Raw genomic sequence first — 19,132 nt, forward strand, 5'->3', positions numbered from 1 at the left:
CCTTCACTAATGGTGTTCATGTTAACAGCAAAGATGGATGGAAAACAAGGCAGGTCAGGGGATACATTTCATCCACTTTACAATAAGGGTCACAAAGAGCATTAATAAAGGGTAAATCCGTTCTTAAGTAATGTTTATTTCACACCCATAGAGCATTAAAGCATAGCGTAGCATGAAATAACTTTTATTAATGTACCCTTATTGACCTTTTGCAAACAAATATATCTGTCACAAGTTGCCACATTGCCGGTAGCATCTGGCACAACCAACAGTTGGAAATATTTCACATTCGTTACAGAGTGATGTACAGAATTACCGCGTAAATCTGAACTAACAACGGAGAGCACACGACAGGTTCAAGTACGACTGTAAATCACAAGCATGCGTTTTCATTTCCCCCGTTCTCCTCAGGCAAGTTTCCCCGTTTTGTTTTCCATCACCCGACTTCCATTTGCAGTGTGTTTATTGTCAGATGTTTTGAGTTGACTATAAATGTCGGTTTCAGATCCTGTTCTTGTATCGGTAACTCTAAAACACTGTAAAGGCTTTAACTCAGAATAAACTGCAGTATTTCTTCAGCAGAAGTGAAGAAACTGTTCTCATCAAATAGTTGCGTATTGGGGATTTGTGTGCAATAGAATTGGATGTTTGGGGTTATTATATCCAATTAAATAGCAACGTTAATATGTTGCAGAGGAGTTTGTCAGGTTTGTTTTGTGGTTAAGTGTCATAATCGAATTTATTTACCTGCAACATCCCAGAAAAACAAATGAGCTGAGCCAGACAGTCGTTAGCATCCAATGATGTTTATTAACCGTTAACCGAGTCAGCAAACGCATTACCTCTTGATGGATGTTTATTCAAGTGAGTTTTATTTGCATCAGAAGTACATTCACTAATTCATGTAGTAAAATAATTCATAGAAAATCAAAGTTAATAAAAATAGATTTTTTTTTTTCATGGTCACAGTGAGTATAATCCGACCTATTGCAGAAGAATACGATGGCTTCAAAAAGTGCGTGACAACTGAAGAGGCGTGATGGACGAGTGACACGCGGACCGACATGCGTTCAGTGCAGGCATCACAATGAGAAAAGGAACCTGAAGCTGCGATTCACATGCTTTGACAAAAAAGGGGCTCCTAGATGATGGGACCCTGGTGTTTGGGAGAGGATCCTTCACATCGGCAGAACCTGTTCTGGTGCTGCTGAAAACCAGGCAGTCATGCAATATTTAAAGATCATGAGAGCCTCATACTTCACTGTACATAATTTACATGGAAGCTGTTTAAAATGTTCATTGATACAGTATAATGCTTGAGTTGCATCAAGAATTGATCAAGAATCCTTGAGTCTAACATGTTTTTTTCCTACAGTACAAGTGTGACGCCGTCTCAGATTATAACCTGAACATTAACATTGCAGGTTGGTTTATAGAGACTTGGAGCCAGAGTTCTCCAGATCAGTCAACTGTCTTGTTTCTTTATCTGACTCATTAGAGGGTAGCTCCTCTTGAGTTGTGTTTGACTCGGCCCTGTTAGCATTCGAAGCTTGGCTGAGTGGTTGTGTCCCGTTCGCGTACACCACTGTCCCCTCGGATTTGCTGAAACTAAACAGCTTCCCTGGACTGAATGTCCTGTTGGGAGACTGTGACCTCTCTTGGCCACTAGGGGGAGCTGATGTCACCATTGACCCAGGTGTAGCTCCAACCGCCACTGCCGGCTCTTTTTTCACCTCTGGTGACTTAAGAAATTTGAGAAATCCTGGTAGCTTTGCCTCCCCTCCTGTTGGAGACTGGGCTGGCGAGCGTGAGGTGCCAGAGGAGAATTTCCCCTGGAGAGGAATGATCTGCTTCAGCTTCATCACATTGTTGTTCCCCAGCAGGGAGCTAGGTCTTTTAGGCTTGTCCCCAGGCTTAGCCCCCGCCGCTTTGTCATGGTGGTGCTGGTGCTGGGTGTCCGACTTGTGGTATTCGCTCTCCTGGCGGGCCTCAGCCTGGAGTTCAGCCTGACGCTGAAGCTCCTCTTCCTCGCGTCGACGTCTGAGCTGCTGTTGGAAGTGCTGCTGAACCTGCTGCTCGTGCTTGAGATGAAGATGTAGAGTCGCATGAGATTCTGCCATGAGAACCCTCCCACATTGTTCAAGTTAAAGAAAAGTGACATCTTGTTGAGATGGCCATCAAAGTGACGTGCCGCTGATGTGATACAACACCATTCAGATACACAGTTTGTCATGAATCCGATCACAGGGTGCAGTCAAGAACCAGGGTTGGGTACGGAACCGAATTTCATCATTGGTACCTTGCACTGATTCACGATAAATGAATCGGTGCCAGTTTTCAGTTCCTGGGAACACATCTGGATGATAGTATGTGACATCGCCACAGCAACGTGTTCAAGCCCAACACAGTAGTCAAAGGCTTAGGTCTTAAATGTCGGGATGCTTTTCAACACGGCCAACGCATCTAACCTGAGGAAACGGCTCGTCAAACGCAACGCATACCTACGAGTTGAGGATTTGATCTGCCAGCATTAGCAGAAGCCTGCTGGAGACACTGTACTCATGTGAGGTGAAAGGGAACTTTGACCACCAAAATCTTCGATTCATCCTCAAATCCAACTGGATGTTTGTTGCAATTTAGCAACTTGTCTTTTTTGAGACAAGAATGGAATGCACTGGATTTACAGCCAACCCAGCCTACATCTGTCACCTGTGCGTAGGCATGAAAACCTCCTGGCACTGGCACCAATACGGATCCAAATATGAATGGCACCCAACCCAAGGACTGCAGCAGTGTACTTTTATACATAGAGACCAAGGGACACACACAACATGTATCAACAAATGAAATTCCACATTGCCACGATGGCCGAAGGTCTTTCAAGCTATGATACAACTATACCTTGAAAGCTTCCCTTCGTCGGTACTCTAGCTTGGCCATCTCTTCTGCTACCCAGCCAGGGATATCAGGGATGGCAACATGGATGATGTACTTTAGGAGGATTGCAAAGTGCTGTAAACCACCAGACCACAGAGGGACAGGCTCAACACACCGTTACGCCGAGGCCCCATTTCTATTCTTCATACAAAACATCACATCTCATACACCGGTTGTGAGGTTTTGTGTGCCGATGTTAATATGCACAACAAATAGTAGCAGGCCATGCACATGTGTACTTCTTTTCCTATCTAGAAACTTGCAATTTTGGAAATAAAACTACATTTCTAGCAAAAATGAACTCTTCTGCGGTATGGGCAGCGTTTAGCACCCACACATGAATGCAGTGCATACCTCCAGTAAGACGATGGAGATGATGGTCATCTCAGGACTCAGCCAGGGGAAGAGCCGCTGCAGCTGACCACACTGACCAATCAGGTAACAGTTAACAATGATGGCTATCAAGCCCATGGCCTCCATTGCAGTCTGAAAGACAGAGAGAAAGAGCTAAAAGGCCACCAGAGAGCGGCAAGAAAACAGACAAATCACACAGACCTGCCACTGTCCAATGTTCTCCACCCTCTGTCCAAACGGCCTCTGAAGGCCCGTACAGAGCTTCAGGGCGTCACTGCGAATCTCAATGATGTTGTTGATAAGAGCACACATGGCCGCCAGGGGAAACGCGGAGGAGAAGAGCACCACATAGCCGAACTGAATGAACATCTCCTGGTAGTCCTGAAGCGTGTCCTGCATCATGCAGAAACATTGGCAATTTATTGATCATTTAACAGGACATAAACGACAAAATCCGACTCATACCTCATACGTCTGCATACAGGTCTCGATCTCAGCCTGCGTCAGAGTGACACTTTTGGGTTCCTCTGGTGGGTCAATCCATGACTTCTTGTCCTCTCTGCCTTCGCCTACAGTTTTTCTCCTCTGACAAGCAGAATCTGAGTCTCTTGAAGAAGACATGGAGGCATTCTCTTTGATCTCCTGTTAACATGATAAACAATAATAATAATTTTAATGAGTCCATCTTCAGATTTTTATTATAAATTCTTGTAATTTATGACAAATGGTTTAAGGGGTTGAATTCACTGAAACTTCACCAACATAGATCCAGTATATGGGATTATTGGGGGGGGGCTGACAGTCTCCCCCAGGGGAGGGTCAGCAAAGGAAGGTGAAAAAATAGATTATAATAAAACATCAAGTGGAACGTCTGTGACTTGGTTCAAGATACGTTATTTTCCCATTTTTTCCTAATTTCTAAGAGTTAAAATATTATTAATTACTGCTGACAGACTGTTTTGTGTTTTTGTACTATGAGGTTACGGGAAACTGCAGTATTAGGCTTGGTTAACTAGTTGACTGTCTGTGGGTTAAAAAAAAACAAAACATAATGAACCTAATGGGGTCTTCGCCTGAAGTACCTTCAGGGCCTGAAGTACCTTCAGGACCCTGGCTTACCTACATGAAACGGATTCTGAGGTAATCTTATGAACTACAGACATGGCGGTGGTGGAAAACAGAAATCGGATTTAACTGTAAAGGTGCAAGAATTGTTGAGAACCCACAATCAACAAGGGGACACATACTTGGGCCATTGATTCACAATCACTGTCTTCGTCACAACTGTCAAAGATACTGGACGGATCCATTCCATCCTCCACCAGCGTGGGACTGTCCTCCAGGAAGTTGTCATCCACTGACTGTGCTTCTGTGGTGACATCCTGGTAATCCACCTTCTCCGTGAAGCTGACTTTTCGGTGCTTCAGAGCGCTATCGTTCATGTCCCACTCTTCTTCTGACAGCCTGAATCCAGCTTTCAGATCCCCTCTCTTCTTTGGTTGTGGGTTGCCCTTAGCGCTGTGATCGTCAGAGAGTCCTCTGGGCCCCAGGAAGGAATATGCTGTCATTGAGGCCTGGGCCTTTCCCAGAGCCAGGCGACCATACTTGAGCATGATTGCTTGGAGGAGCTCCCACAGCACCTTTGGAGTGAAGACACCCAGCTTGTTTTGCTCATATAGATAAGGCTGGAGAACCTCCTTGATGTTCTGTAGGAACTGCCGGAAGATCAGTAGCGTAGCTAGCATCTGGGAGGAGCAGGAGAAGCTCTGTTACTGAGCAGAATTTAACAAAAGAAACAAATTCTTTTCATCTTCATTTTCAAGTATGCCATCACCATATTGTGGAGTCCCTATCGAGGGACTGTAAGTTTAGTCTTTACCCAACCTTGACAAAAGTGTGCGTTAAAACCAAATAAAATATTTTTCCTCAGCAATTGTTTGGTTTTTTTGTGCCTAAACCTAACCAGACCTTCACTATAGGATATGTTAGCCTCTGATACGAATGTGTTAGCACCTGTTAGCAGGGTAATCAGTCTATGTTAGCTGTCTTTTAGCCTCTATTAGTGTATTACCACATGTTAGCTGTGTATCAACCCAGTATTTGCTTTTTTTAGAGTCTGTAAACGGCGTGTTAGCATCCACTAGCAGTGTGGTAAGCCATTATCCTCTCTTAGCAATGTGTGTGCGTGGGTTAGCAGTGTATCCCGTCTGTGTTAGCTGTCTTTTGGCTTCTGTTTGCAGTCTCAGCATCTTTTAGCAGTGTGTACCTGCGACAGCTGTCCATAGGATTCTGTTTGCAGTTTTGGCAGTACCTTTTTTTTTTTTTTTTTTTTTAGCCATCTGTTACCCTGTCATCCCGAAAAGATAAATCGCCACAATATCTAGTGGGGCTACCTTCACGACCTTCAGTGTAGCTTCTTCTCAAAGTTAGGGGGAATTCGTTTTTTGCGATATTATCAATAGTTGCTGTTACCTCTTTTAGTCGCTCCATGTCTTTGAGGTAGAATCCAATGTAGAAAAGACTAAGGTAAGAATTGATGAATTCAAACTGAAAAGCAAGCAGAAAAGATGGACGGGAGTAAAACAGACAGGCTTTTTACATACAACCAAAAAAGAGGAGGAGGAGGAGGAGGAGGAGTCACTTACAAAAACCATCTTGATGATGAGATTATTCTCATAGGCACTCTGAAGTCTGTAGTTTTCTGGGAAAAGAAACACACACTAAAGGAGCCATTGTTGTATGTAAAAAGACCATTAGTGCCTCATACGTCTCAGATATAGAACACAAAGGTCACTCAGTGCAAACAGCTTTCTCCACCACGGCTCAATTACATAAAAATATACTCACATTTTAAATTAACATCATGTGCAAATGCATTCCATTGCAATTTGATTTTCTTTTAAGTAATTCCTCAATTATATATCAGGGATAATAATTCATTATTTTGTCTTACCCATGTCATTGAGCCAGTAAGCGATCTTCTTATACACTTCATCACATATGGTTACAGTAACGGCCAGCAATATCTTAGGAATGAATCTTGTGATGCCTGGTAGCTCTTGTATCTCCATAACCACTTCCTATGAGGTAAATGAGGGGCGCAATGAATTTTTTATAAAACGTATTCATTCATATCGAATCCTTCAGCTATTTTTAAAACCTTCACGCGTTAACCTGAATGTGCTCTGTTTAAACTGTGCGTGAAAACTGTCATCCATTTTTAACTCTTAAAAAAGAAACACAATACGTAATATATTGTCATTGAACGTGGTTTACCAATCTGGTCCAAACCTGCAGTTCCAGACAGAGGAGCATAGCGAGGAAGACGAAACAGAGACAGAGGAGGCAGATGGGTAAGCTGACCAGCCATCTGAACGCAGCCCTCTTCCAGGGCGGGTAGTAGAATTCCTCACAGCCGGTTATGGGGCTACAACGCTTCACACCCTGCACAGAGGATCAAAGAGGGATGATGATATTCTTTTTTTTTTTGATAGTATGTGGTGTCACGATACTTTTTCATTTTTGTTTATGTCAATAAAACATGGAAAAGCCTGTAAAGCATGTGTACTAATAATACTGTATTTTGTACACTGCTTTCTCATAACACATGATTAACAGAGAGTATCAGCATTATCAACCCAGCGTAGTTCATCAGGCCAACACCCACATGTTTAAAAAGACCCATTTTTGCAGGTCGCGATAATGTGCCAATATTAGAGACTTTTGTTTCACTACTACCACCTTTAGTGGAACGTGGATAGCAAATACTGTAAATAGTACAACTCGTTGTTTCAGCAGTTATTGTCTCTGTGTCCAACTTTTATTCATGTGCTGGAGGAACAAAAGTAAAAGAAACCTGGAAAGGTCATTATTCCTCGACTAAAACTCAGCCGCCCAACGTGGGGCTCGAACCCACGACCCTGAGATTAAGAGTCTCATGCTCTACCGACTGAGCTAGCCGGGCACAAGCCACTCCATCAATGCATTAAATCATAAATCTTTCTCCAAAGCCCCTCCCCCTGCTAGAATTCCTTACATTCTTCACTAACGACAGGAGGCAGTGGAAGTGACACTTCCTGCCCGCCTCTTCCCTGAGAATACACAGTAAAGTAGGAAGAAACCTTATCACATTTCCAAGTATTGTGTTCCTGGTCTGCAGAGCTGCGCAAGAACTCCCTGACAGCAATAAACCATGCAGACTGACTACATTACCCAGACTGGTACGAATAATTCAGATTATCGTGTATTAAACATTCCTGAGAGGTCTATCAACGAGTGACTGCAGTAAGTGAAGAATTGTCAAGTATTTATTATCATTGTCCTCCCCATCGAGACTGATAACAGCCCCGCATCAAGGATCCTCACCCTGAATTGTGGCCTGGGCTCCTCCAGGGACTCAGTGGGGGTGTCCAGGGTGCCCCACCTGTAGGCCAGCTCAGCCTCTCGTCTCTTCCAGCGCTCCAGGAACAATGTCGCCCACACAACATTGAAGAGTGCGAACACCACACAGCAGATATCCTGACTGGTCTGAAAAGTATAATCAAATGTACTGTGATACCTACGGATACATTTCGTAGTATTTCACTTCCAACAGTGCTATGGTATGAGTTTAATAGCAATGTATTCCTCCTTCTGTTCTTATGATTGCAACAGAACACAAAAGCTCTGAAAGATCCTGATATTTCTGACATAATAATAAGAAACATTCTGAAGGCTTAAAACAACACTAGAGAGCAGCACCAGTTTGAGGTACCTGGTCAGCCTCTGCAAGTATCCAGAGAAGAAAGCCAATGACAGCAGGGTAAAGCATGGAGTTGGTGTAGAAACCAAGCCAGGCAAAATACATGCCAATTTTCACTCCAAAATAATCACAGATGTCATCTATAAACAGAGGAAATAGTCTGGAGGTAGTACAAATCATCCTGTCTCAAAGTAATACATCCACTAAAAAGGGTATTTTGTCTTCCAAGTGCTCATAAATAGATGCTGACAAAAAAACGTCCCTCCTGCATCACGTCTTCGTGACGATAGAAAGCAGAAACAGACGGCTACATACATTTAGCTTGAAGCTAATGGCGACCTACGGCTTACAACAGCAAGACCATCCGAAAAACCTCTCAAGTGCATCGCCCAGTACAATCCATATCTTCTTTATCCCACGTACATACTCAGTAATCCACAAACACTGCTTAGAACTGAAAACAAACCAACTATAATACTTGCAGTGCAGCGCAAACTCAAATGAACACGTGGGAGTTGGTTCACCTGAACGCAACGACTGGAAGCGTTCCAGTTTTTAGCTCAAATCAAAGCTTCTGTGGATTTCTGAGAATAGGGCTGAATAAAGAAGACCTGGATTACACAGGAAGAAGAATTCGGGGTTTATAAACAAACACTTTTGGACAGTTTTGCTGTTGTTAGCCATCAGTCGTCATTAGCTTCAAACTAAATACATGTGGTTAACTCTGAATTCTGTAGTTACAAAAAAGGGAGAAAAAAAAACATCCTTGCGAGCTTAAGACACCATTTTGTGAGTACTTGAATGGTAAAATACTCCTTTCCCATAAGGTATCACTTAAACAACTGAAAACGACATTAATAAGCCAATCTGATTATTGCCATCCCCATCTTTTGGACACAGCTTACCCAGGGGCTGCCTTTCACAAACGGCCTGGACCCACGAAGTCATCAGCTGATTAAGGATCCTCTGCTCATGGAGAGGAAACATCTGGTGGATCACACCGCGAGCCACCAGCTCTGGAACTGGAGAGCCACAAAACACACACTTTGTAGCTGATAGTTGGTCAATGTCTGATGAACATGTGAAAAATGCTGCACATGCCCAGAAGGATCCGGCCTTTGAAGACGACACAGGTGTTAGCTTCATGAGAGACGTACATGAAAGAGGTACATGAGAGAGGTACATGAGTGGAGTGCATGAGTTAGGTACGTGAGAGAAGTACATCAGTGAGGTACATAACAGAGGTACATGAGAGAAGTACACAAGAGAGGTACATGAGAGAAGTACGTGAGTTAAGTACATTAGAGAAGAACATCAGTGAGGGACATGAAAGAGGTACATGAGTGAGGTACATGAGTTAGGTACGTTAGAGAAGTAAGTCAGTGAGGTAAATGAGAGAGGTACATGAGAGAAGTACATGAGTTAGGTACGTTAGAGAAGTACATCAGTGAGGTACATGAAAGAGGTACATGAGAGAAGTACACAAGAGAGGTACATGAGAGAAGTACGTGAGTAAAGTACGTTAGAGAAGAACATCAGTGAGGGACATGAAAGAGGTACATGAGAGAAGTACATGAGTTAGGTACATTAGAGAAGTACATCAGTGAGGTACATGAAAGAGGTACATGAGAGAAGTACACGACAGAGGTACATGTAAGAAGTACATGAGTTAGGTACATTAGACAAGTACATCAGTGAGCTACATGAGAGAGGTACATGAGGGAGGTATATGAGAGAGGTACATGTGTGAAGTACACATGTGAGGTACACGAGTGAGGTATATGAGAGAGGTGCATGAGAGAAGTACACGACAGAGGTATATGAGAGGTACATGAGTGAAGTACACGAGTGAGGTACATGAGTGAGATTTGATGACGCTCTGTAATCCAGAGGAGGGACAAATGACATTTAGAGAATATAAAAAATACTGATGCAACTTCAAAAGCAGCATTGAACAAAGTGAGTTAAAAAAACAACAACAAGCAAACAGAACAATGAAGAGTATTAAAACCAGCTTACTGATTGGTTGTCCTTCCAGGAAGTGAATGTTGTGAAGTACTTCCCCCTGTCTGGCGCGCAGGTTGTCCAGCCAGTACTTAATAATACTCTGACGCTCCTGAAAATCACATTGTACAGGAGTATGCTAGTGGGTGCAACGTTCTCAAGGCGTGAGTAGCAGCACAGACACAACATGGACCACGGCTTTGACCACTAACCTGTGAGGTAAAAAAGCAGAGCTCGCTCTCGATGTTCTCATAGATGTTATCCTCTTCACAGCAGAACCGCCGCATCCCGCCACCGAACTGTGGCTTAACAGCCTTGTACATGCTCATCTGCTCTGCTCCCCGCAGTAAGCTGAGGAAGCCCAGCAGTTAGGGTCAACCCTGATCGATCATTCCATACAGTGCAATATTGCAATATTTTTATGATTCAATTTTTACTTCGTTCACAAGTCTATAAACAGTGCCACTGAGGGCAGCAAATGGTCCAAACTCCTCTCTTGCATTGCAGCAGAAATTGAAGTCCCAGTCGGCGAGATGGCTGCAGAGAGAGTCGCTGTACGTGTGCTTCTAAGACCTCTCAAGTAATGAGGGCTACCGCCGACAAACCGTTGACATGCTGTGGAAACAAGCACCTGGAGGGTAGCGCTAGGAGGCCAAATGACTGAATGCCATTATCAAATTATTCAAATATATCAAGTTGCTTAGGGATGTAGATTCATCTGTTACAGGTGCTTGAAAACACACACATTTACACAAGTCTAGTCATTTGTTCATTAAATGACTCCGAAGAAAGATATTCAACTCTCCAGAGTATCCTGAAGTTGCCCTCAACATGGGATGTGTTTAAAATGCTAGTTACATTATTCTGTCAAGGAAATGTTCTGCCAGACTCACTGTTGTTTGTGTTCAATGTTGGGTTGAAACGGTACAGTAGTTCACTCCGAAAACATCAAAGTTTTAAATAAATATATGTTTGTACATGTTATTACATATATTTATCAAATAAATATAACTCTCAGTTACAATTCAGTATAATTCCCACGGTCCAATAAGCACCTCAGCTGTTTTTCCTTACGACTGACTTCTTTCTGTGGGACCCCCTCCAAAACGAGCTGAGACAACTCAAGGGGTTTATCCCTAATAAACAACCTTCAAACTTTCATAATGTATTGGACAAATACTGCCAGTTGCAATGCATGTCAGAGTCTAATCACAATACCTGCTGTATCGAACCACGTAAAGAATCCCACACGGATTTTATCGTGACGCAGTTATCATGATGGGATCAGCTCTCGCTACGACTGTGTGAAGCTTGACTGCAGATGTTTGAGAGGTTTAAGTGAATTCAGGGTATAAAAGGCATGAGAAGGTATACACAACGCAACACCATGATACTTTACTTGTTGGGTCTTTCGATTGCCTCAAAATGGAGGACAACTGTCACAAAATGGAAAACAACTAACAAATCAGCGCTTACCTTCTTCTATGTTGACTTTATCTGCTGGGACGATCAAAAGCACACTTACTCATGTATCTCTTGCAAAAATACTGATGCATTCACTGTTGCCCGCTTGCAGGAAATACGGTCGATTCTAGAAATGCTGCTGCACACGTTTACTTGAATTACACTTATTGTGCTAAACCCCGATCTTCAACTCTTGTCACGACTTCATTGTAAAACCAAGACAGTCACGGAAGGGATCAGACACATTCATCATGATTCAAACCACACGCACTCAATCACACACACACGCACACGCACACACACAGAAGGTCTTACTTCTCAAACGTAGTCGTGATGAAGAAAGCGTGGGCCTGGGTATGTTTATGCTGTCGGACCTGAATGCTGACTTGTGGAATTCCGACACGAATCTGATTGAGCAGCCACAGCAGCGTGTGGTCGTCTATCGCATCTACAGGCAGAAAAGAAGGGTTACGATTTCATTCAACAGACGAGCGCGGTTTTAAAAAAATTAAACACATGACCAAAAACAGTTTTTTTGAACTGTCAATTTGTCAGCATCTACTTCAGTTTCTCTCATGTTTGCTGGCCTGCTTGCTAATGAGTTGACTGCTGCACCTAAGCATCATTCACAGTCCTGACAGGAGTGCCAATAAACAGCAGCGAGGGGGGGGGGGGGCAGTAAAAGGTCACTCCAATAAAACCTCTCTAGACATATATCACCAAAACTGTTCCCACTGCTTGGGCAGATGGGCTACAATCAAAGCCTTCCCTGCGTGTTGTGTCCTAATTAACCCTTCAAATACTGCAAAAAGTGGAGATTTTAGGACTCCACTGAGAACGGAAAATTTAGAGTCCAGCTGTGTCTACAAGACAGTCAGACAAGTGAATGTACTGAATATGTTAGCAAATACTGGCTTGTTTACACACCCAGTAGACGCACTGATGAACATAAGAATTCATTAGATGTGAAATAAACTCTGGAGCCAGAAAACCAAACTCATGAGCAAAAAAAAACAAAAACGAAACATAAACCTAAAAAAAAAAAAAAAAAAAAGGCTGCGAGGCGCTGCAGAGGTGAGGAACGACTCCCGTCGAGCTCCGCCTGACACATACAAATACCGGCGTTGACAGAGAGACCGGGGAGGTAGAGAGGCCATCTAGCAATCAAAAGGTTACCACTCCTATTGAGCCAGACACTCAACCTCTAATTCCTCCTTGTGTGGCTGAGAGTCTCCTGTAGAAAAGGTGCTTTAGAAACAAAAGCCACTTGCCATCAGCCCATAAAATACATTGACCCATTTCTAAAATATGCATCTCCATACGAAAAGACTGAAATTCATGACATCATATCTCAAACAGAGCGAACGTGCCCCCGAGCAAGAGGAGCAGCAGTCACAGCGTTGAGAAATCTGTGTAAGATTAATAATGTATATGAGTGGCCTGATATGGGACTTCATTGTTTCTGTGTTTTCTACATTGATCTTAAACGTCAAGGTTGACAGTCAAACCCATCCAGTTGTATTTGTTGCCGCAGCCGCAGCTTCCTGAATATTTTGGACTCACTGCAGCGGGGTTGTATGAGGTAGTCCTAAACTACCAAAAATCTATATTTGTATGCATGTATGCAATATTGGTGACATTTTCACCTCTTTTGCCAGCTGGGATCAGAAATAACGCGGTGGAGTAATGCAGTACATGTGTGTGGGAGTACTGTTGAAAACTGTACTACCAAATGAAAAGGTTTCCAATATAGCGCCCATGTTGAGGAATATTGATATTTCTTTTAGGTGGGGGTTGGTGGAAACATTTTCTGGAGACCCCGATCTCAGCATTACAATACTGAGCCTCAGAGCTGCCACTGCACTGACCCAGATCTCCTGAGGGTGAGCTCACATTGTGGATGACGACCTCATAGGATCCCACTTTAAAACATCCAAAATTTCACTTTAAATGATGCTAATTTGTAGTTACTGACACTGAAACTGTTCTCATGCAGGTGGAACAGAGCTGACGTACCTGGGAACGTCATCAGGATGTCACAGTTTTCAGTGGGCACCATCTTCAGCCAGGACTTACGAGACATGATGTAGTGTCTGGCCTGCAGGAGCCGCTTTCCAAACAGTTTATCTAGGGGGAGGAGGGGGAACCAGGAGGAGGGGACACAGTCAAGCTGTTCCTAGTACAGTTTGAATTTAAAACAGCAGAGAACAATTGTAAAGAGAAGGCAAGAGGGTGATATTATCTCATGGGAGGGAGGCCAAGGACACAGATGACAGTTGGGCCGTTAATATGATGGCCACTAGTGTCTTCCACGCATCAGTAATATGTTTGTTTCCTCCTGTCGCTGTTGAGTTCAGGCCAAAAGACAATGACACTGTGAAGGTTGACGGTGCAGCTTTGTCTCAAAGAATATCAAAGAACCAGCGCTTCACTATTTTCTCAAGTCTGTCTCAAATTTGAGCAGCTGAAGTTTTTCCAGCTTGCGGCCCCTCTTGTGAAGTCGTCCTCTCTGCTACGTCTTTTTCTTCCTTCACACGTTGGTTAAAGTGACATTTTTAGTCACACAAGCCAAACAACCCTGCTGACTGACACACCACATCATCGTTCACTGAATCATCCTGTGGCACTCTCTCTCATATCTGTGTGTGTGTGTGTGTGTGTGTGTGTGTGTGTGTGTGTGTGTGTGTGAGAGAGAGACCAGGTGTGATCATTCATTCTTGTCTCTGTCATTGAGGAGAAATCAGTGGTCACCGCTGCGTTGCTGTTTTAAATCGACAGTAATGTTCTACATCAGAAAACGCCGCAGTCAGGATTATGTTTCTGTGTTATTGTGCATGAGATTAAAAAAAAAAAGGAAAATAATGCAGATTAAAATCTCGCTGACACGAATGCTATTTAGTCCCGCATCTGCTGTATGTCACAGAGCATCCATCCATCCATTTTCTATACCACTTATCCATTAAGGGTTGCGGTGTGTGTGTGTGTGTGTGGGGGGGGGGGGGGGGGCTATCCCAGCTGACATTGGGTGAGATGCGGGATACACCCTGAACAGGTTGCACTGCAAATATACGTGTGTAAACTACCTCACACACTGCATTTTCACATGCATTACCATGTGTCGCGTCCTCTTACAAAAGGCTGCTCTTTTTAATGCGGTCTTTAACAAGTCTTCCCTTTGCTTTCGTACTGGTCTATTTCTACGAGCGACGCGCCTGCTGATCTGTGGATTATGGTATTTTTGCCCAAAATCAAAAGGACGCATATTTCTGTTTCATTTATTCACTCTGGATCTCTGCGGCAGTTGTCCACGACCATGCATCCTGAGTGTACTTCAGAAGCAAGAAAAAAAAAAATCTGTTTTTGACCTGATGAGTAATCAAGGTAGCATGAGTAGAAGTCTAGTGTGTTTGATGCGCTCAGGTATTAAAACTGGATTATGTCCCCCACCATAAGTTTTGCGATCTGAACTGAAGTGCGTGAGAGTAAATGTGTTGGACTTTGAAAAAGCAAGGTTTTTTTTCTTCATTTACAAAATATTTGCAACATCAACTGTTAGGCAAAGAGGAAGTGAGTTGAGCAAAGCCGAGCCCATATTAATATGGGCTCATCTGACTCACTGATTTATTTAGAAAACTGCAGATTCTGATGATGTCCACATATTATAGTGCATGTCCAATATTCTTGATTAAATATTTCCATTTTTGGAAAGTAATCTGATTTAATTGAACAAATTTGTAGGCGTTTACAATACCACAGGATTGGTACTGGTGGTGTGCAGGTTTCAACACCGATCATCATCACCACATCATCTATTAGCCCTGAATTGGGACCCTGCTACTTCCCTATTATCTTTGACGAATGTCACGTAAAGGAAATGAATTCTTCATGACCTGAAATCAGCAGCACAGAAAGTAGTGCTGCTGTGCCGCCACCAGCAAAGGAGAGCTGATTGATGATGTTGATCCAGTGGTTGGATGGAAATATAAAAATATGAATCAGCAACGTGGCAATATATATGTATGTGTGTGTGTGTGTGTGTGTGTGTGTGTGTGTGTGTGTGTGATCACTTGGATAAATCACTGACATGTACAGTATCAGTTTGGAGGAGCGACTCGTCATAGATGATGAAACATCACCTTATTAAGCACATAGTACAAAGCACATGCCTGCATGCAACATCTCTACATGAACATCAACAGGGCCACAAATAAAAGTCCCTTCACAGCTTTTTATCTGCAGGGGAACAGACTGACCGGCTTCAGTTCTGGGAAAAGAAGGTGTTGGTGTAGCAGGAGGCAGAGTTACTGCCTTGTAACTGAAGGGTCGCTGATTGAATCCTGACTCCCCACCTTGAGGGAGAAAGATCCTGGACCCTATTAGCTCCGAGTGTGTCAGCCTGCACCAGGTGACTGAGGCAGCACTGTAAAGCCCTGAGTACTGCGCTAGCGGTCCATCCACCGGTTGTGACAGTGGTGGTGTCAGAGCTGTTTGTAGATGCTAAGTGACGATCTGGTGCAGACACACACCACAGTGCCCCGATGACAGAAGGTGCAGCAGTTTACAAATCGGACAGCAACACCGGGTCCATCACACCTGTCCAGAGACTCGCTAACTCACTGTTAGCTTCAGCTCAAGCTGCAGGTTTGAGAGGTTTGACCAAGTGAGCAGCAGCTTCACCTGAGTACGTGAGTCAGAGCAGGACACTCACTACAACACCAAGGCCCACATTTCACTCTCCCCCTGCTAGATCCACTAGTGAGAACATGTTCTGGGTTCTCCATGAGCATCACAGTGCAGTTCATCATGAGCTTACTCACCACTGAAATATTCCTCCTGTGAATCCCCAACTCACAGCGGAGCCGGAGCCTCGAAGACAGCGTGTACTCTCCTCCGAGGAGCGGGAGCAACCCGCCGGGACCCGCACCTACGCTGCATCGACCCTCCACTCTGTGTGTGTGTGTGTGTGTGTGTGTGCGTGCGTGCGTGCGTGTGCACCTGTGGACATAAAGCCTCCCGGGCCTTCTCGGTGTGACGCGCACTATGTAGCGGGATCAAACTAACCACCTAGTCCCATGAGAGTCATTCAGACGAGTCTATCAAGCAGTGACTGCACCATATTGCCCCCCCCCCCCCCCCCATTCCCCTTACGGTTTTTTTTTTTTTTTAATTAAACGACCACACAAGCTTCCGTTCACCTCCCGTGCATGGCATATCATTCCCTCCGTGACACTCACCGAGCACCCCGGGTGTCTGCTGCAGCTGGTTGTTGGTCTTGTCCTGCTGCTGCTCGCCTGCCACCGTCTTTTCCATCCTCTCTCCTGCCCCGCCACCGTCGTCGACGCCGCTGCCGCCGCTGCCGCCGCTACCGTTGACAGGAGCGTCCGTATCAGCTGCTCCCGCGGCCGCCGCCTGCATGGTGCTGCTCGGTTCACATAGATTCAGCTGGTGGAGAAGAGATGTGTTTAACGCATGGTGGCTGCATGTGACGGGACTAGTACGTGTGATGGAAGAAGAGGAGGAGGAACATGATCATGGAACCTACACAGTCGTGACTGGGGAGTGACGTCAGAGTGTCGGGGAACACCGCACAGGTTACATATGGACAGCAAGAATGATTTACCCCCACTGGCCAGTTCATTAGGCAGAGACAGTGAGAGATAGTGCGGGAATTCAAATGTAATCCACGCCGAGATTTTACTGATCTGTTTGAAAGAGATGGATTGGCGGTGTTCTACTGGAAGGTGTTTCTGATTTTCAGCCCATCCCTCGAGGGTTTTTAGAAACACCCAGAGACGATCAGCGGTGTCATATTTCAGATGCAACTGATCCGTCACACTGCGTGAACATGCTCTGTCTTTTCTTGATTCTTTGTCAAAAACACGAGGCATCTCGATGGGTTCCTCCCCTCTGGAGGCAAGAAATATTTTAGACAATATGTAGTTGTTGTTGTTGTTTTGTTTTTTTTAAGAGGATCAAATTGAGATAAATCCGGAATCAGATTAAATGTGAAATTTAACAATGTTTTACAGATTGATTTCATATAAAGAAATTGCTTGGAAGGCTATCCATGCATGGATACATGCATTATAATACATGCATCCATGCATGTCAGCTGTTTGGAGCCCTGGGTAACAAGACTTGTCAGACAGACAAGAGGTGGACAAATTGTTTCACATATATCACATCATGTGTATTCCTGGATATCATACATGAATGTGTTATCCGTGGTGGATCAGTCATATTAGTCTTTGAAGAAAAGACGTAAAAATCATACCATGGTTAAGGTTGAGATGTTTCAAATCCAGTTGTAAGAGCGGGACTTCTCACTCCTTCAGATGTGTGTTTTTTTCATTATTCTTAATAATAAAGTTGGGTTATTTGTATGCCCTTTTTAAACTCTGTTGGTTCAGCCATGTACCGCTGCTCTGCTCAGTCTCCTGTGCTTTCTCAGCGCTGAGTTCCACAGAGGTCAAGCGGCCAGCCAGCCTCCTCCTACCACCGCTGTGTTTTTGTGTGCTTTGAACTTTTTCTGGGTTTTGCCTCTGTGCTTAGTAAAACATCCTAAACCGTGTCAGTGAGTCAGTCTGATCCATTGGTCAATACTACACCCAGACCACGACAAGTGTTTTGCTAAGAGTAGTGAGCCTTTAAATGCAACCGTTTACTTTAGGAGGCTGAATGATGACAAACACACCACGAGCTACCACAATATCCACTCATCGTTAGTTAATAAATGACAATATTATATAGAGGCACAGGAAGCATGGCAACAGATTTGTAGCCTATGGAGCCGAGTGCGCTGGTACAAAACCAGGAAGCAGGGGCAGCCAGCTCACTTCCAATTAATACCCCGCTTAGCTACCAATAGAATACAGGGCTCTCATCCTAGCACAGGAGATAGCTACCCGACCGCTGTCTTTACCACCAGCCACACAGAAGGTCTCCAATACCACCCACCACCCAGGGGGGTGAGTACTGGGCCAATCGTCCTCACCTCCTAGAGTCCAGCAGATGTAATGTCTGTAAAAAGAGAAAAAATATGTCACATTTTGGTGTCACTTTGGTGTAAGGAAAATGGGAATTAGTAAGTCTCTTCTCATTGATGCTGTATCGCCCCCCAGTGGATGCAGCTGCATTTCCGCGAATGTAGTTAGTCGGTTACCACAGCTGTGAAAGAACTCTTTGCCATTGGAGTCAAACCAAAAAATGTTTTAGATCGAAGTCAATATTTAGGTCAAGCGGTGCAAAGGTCTTAAGATGGAAGATCCACGCTGCCTTTCATCTCATAGTCAAGTCAGTTTTATTTATGTTGCGTCAAATCACAACAAAAGTTACCTCATGACTCAAGTAGAGCAGGTCCAGTACCTCACTCCTTCAATGAATTTACACCCAACAATTCTCCACCAGCAGCACATCCTGCAACAACAACGACAAAAACCTTCCTTTTAACAGGGAGGAACGTCCAGCAGATCCAGGTTCAGTGGGGACGGCCTTCTGCTTTGACCTGTTGGAGGGAAAGAGAGCAGGAGAGCGGGGCAGAGACAAAGACAGATAATGGAGGAAGACAGATATACAGAAGGAAAGAGAGGGACAGAGATAAAGAGGGAGAGAAAGGGAAGACACTGATGGACA

At 44.1% G+C, this 19,132-nt stretch overlaps 1 protein-coding gene and 1 non-coding gene across 4 annotated transcripts; both read right to left on the reverse strand.

The window, feature by feature from the left end:
• Positions 1–124: 124 nt before the first annotated feature.
• ano8a (anoctamin 8a) lies at positions 125–17,115 on the reverse strand. 3 transcript variants are annotated; one of them, XM_086203322.1, is made up of 19 exons: positions 17,043–17,115; positions 16,735–16,942; positions 13,517–13,627; positions 11,816–11,948; positions 10,249–10,387; positions 10,052–10,148; positions 8,938–9,054; positions 8,045–8,172; positions 7,657–7,818; positions 6,583–6,735; positions 6,245–6,371; positions 5,937–5,992; positions 5,764–5,838; positions 4,539–5,036; positions 3,757–3,933; positions 3,493–3,684; positions 3,292–3,423; positions 2,902–3,012; positions 125–2,081 (listed from the first exon to the last, which is right to left on the reverse strand). In XM_086203322.1, exons 2-19 carry the CDS (start codon positions 16,913–16,915, stop codon positions 1,431–1,433), a joined length of 3,240 nt encoding a protein of 1,079 aa, XP_086059448.1. In that variant the 5' UTR covers positions 16,916–16,942; positions 17,043–17,115; the 3' UTR covers positions 125–1,430. The 3 variants fall into 3 exon arrangements, with proteins under 3 accessions (XP_086059448.1, XP_086059449.1, XP_086059450.1); XM_086203323.1 differs by lacking the exon at positions 2,902–3,012; XM_086203324.1 differs by lacking the exons at positions 16,735–16,942; positions 17,043–17,115 and adding an exon at positions 16,318–16,435.
• On the reverse strand, positions 7,183–7,255 carry trnak-cuu (transfer RNA lysine (anticodon CUU)). The gene has a single exon. It is a non-coding gene; the product is annotated as a tRNA-Lys (tRNA).
• Positions 17,116–19,132: the final 2,017 nt, after the last annotated feature.

Source organism: Aulostomus chinensis, chromosome 5, assembly GCF_037954235.1.
Source record: "Aulostomus chinensis isolate RoL2024-O1b breed Wild chromosome 5, RoL_Achi_v1.0, whole genome shotgun sequence".
NCBI classification, from domain to species: domain Eukaryota; kingdom Metazoa; phylum Chordata; class Actinopteri; order Syngnathiformes; family Aulostomidae; genus Aulostomus; species Aulostomus chinensis.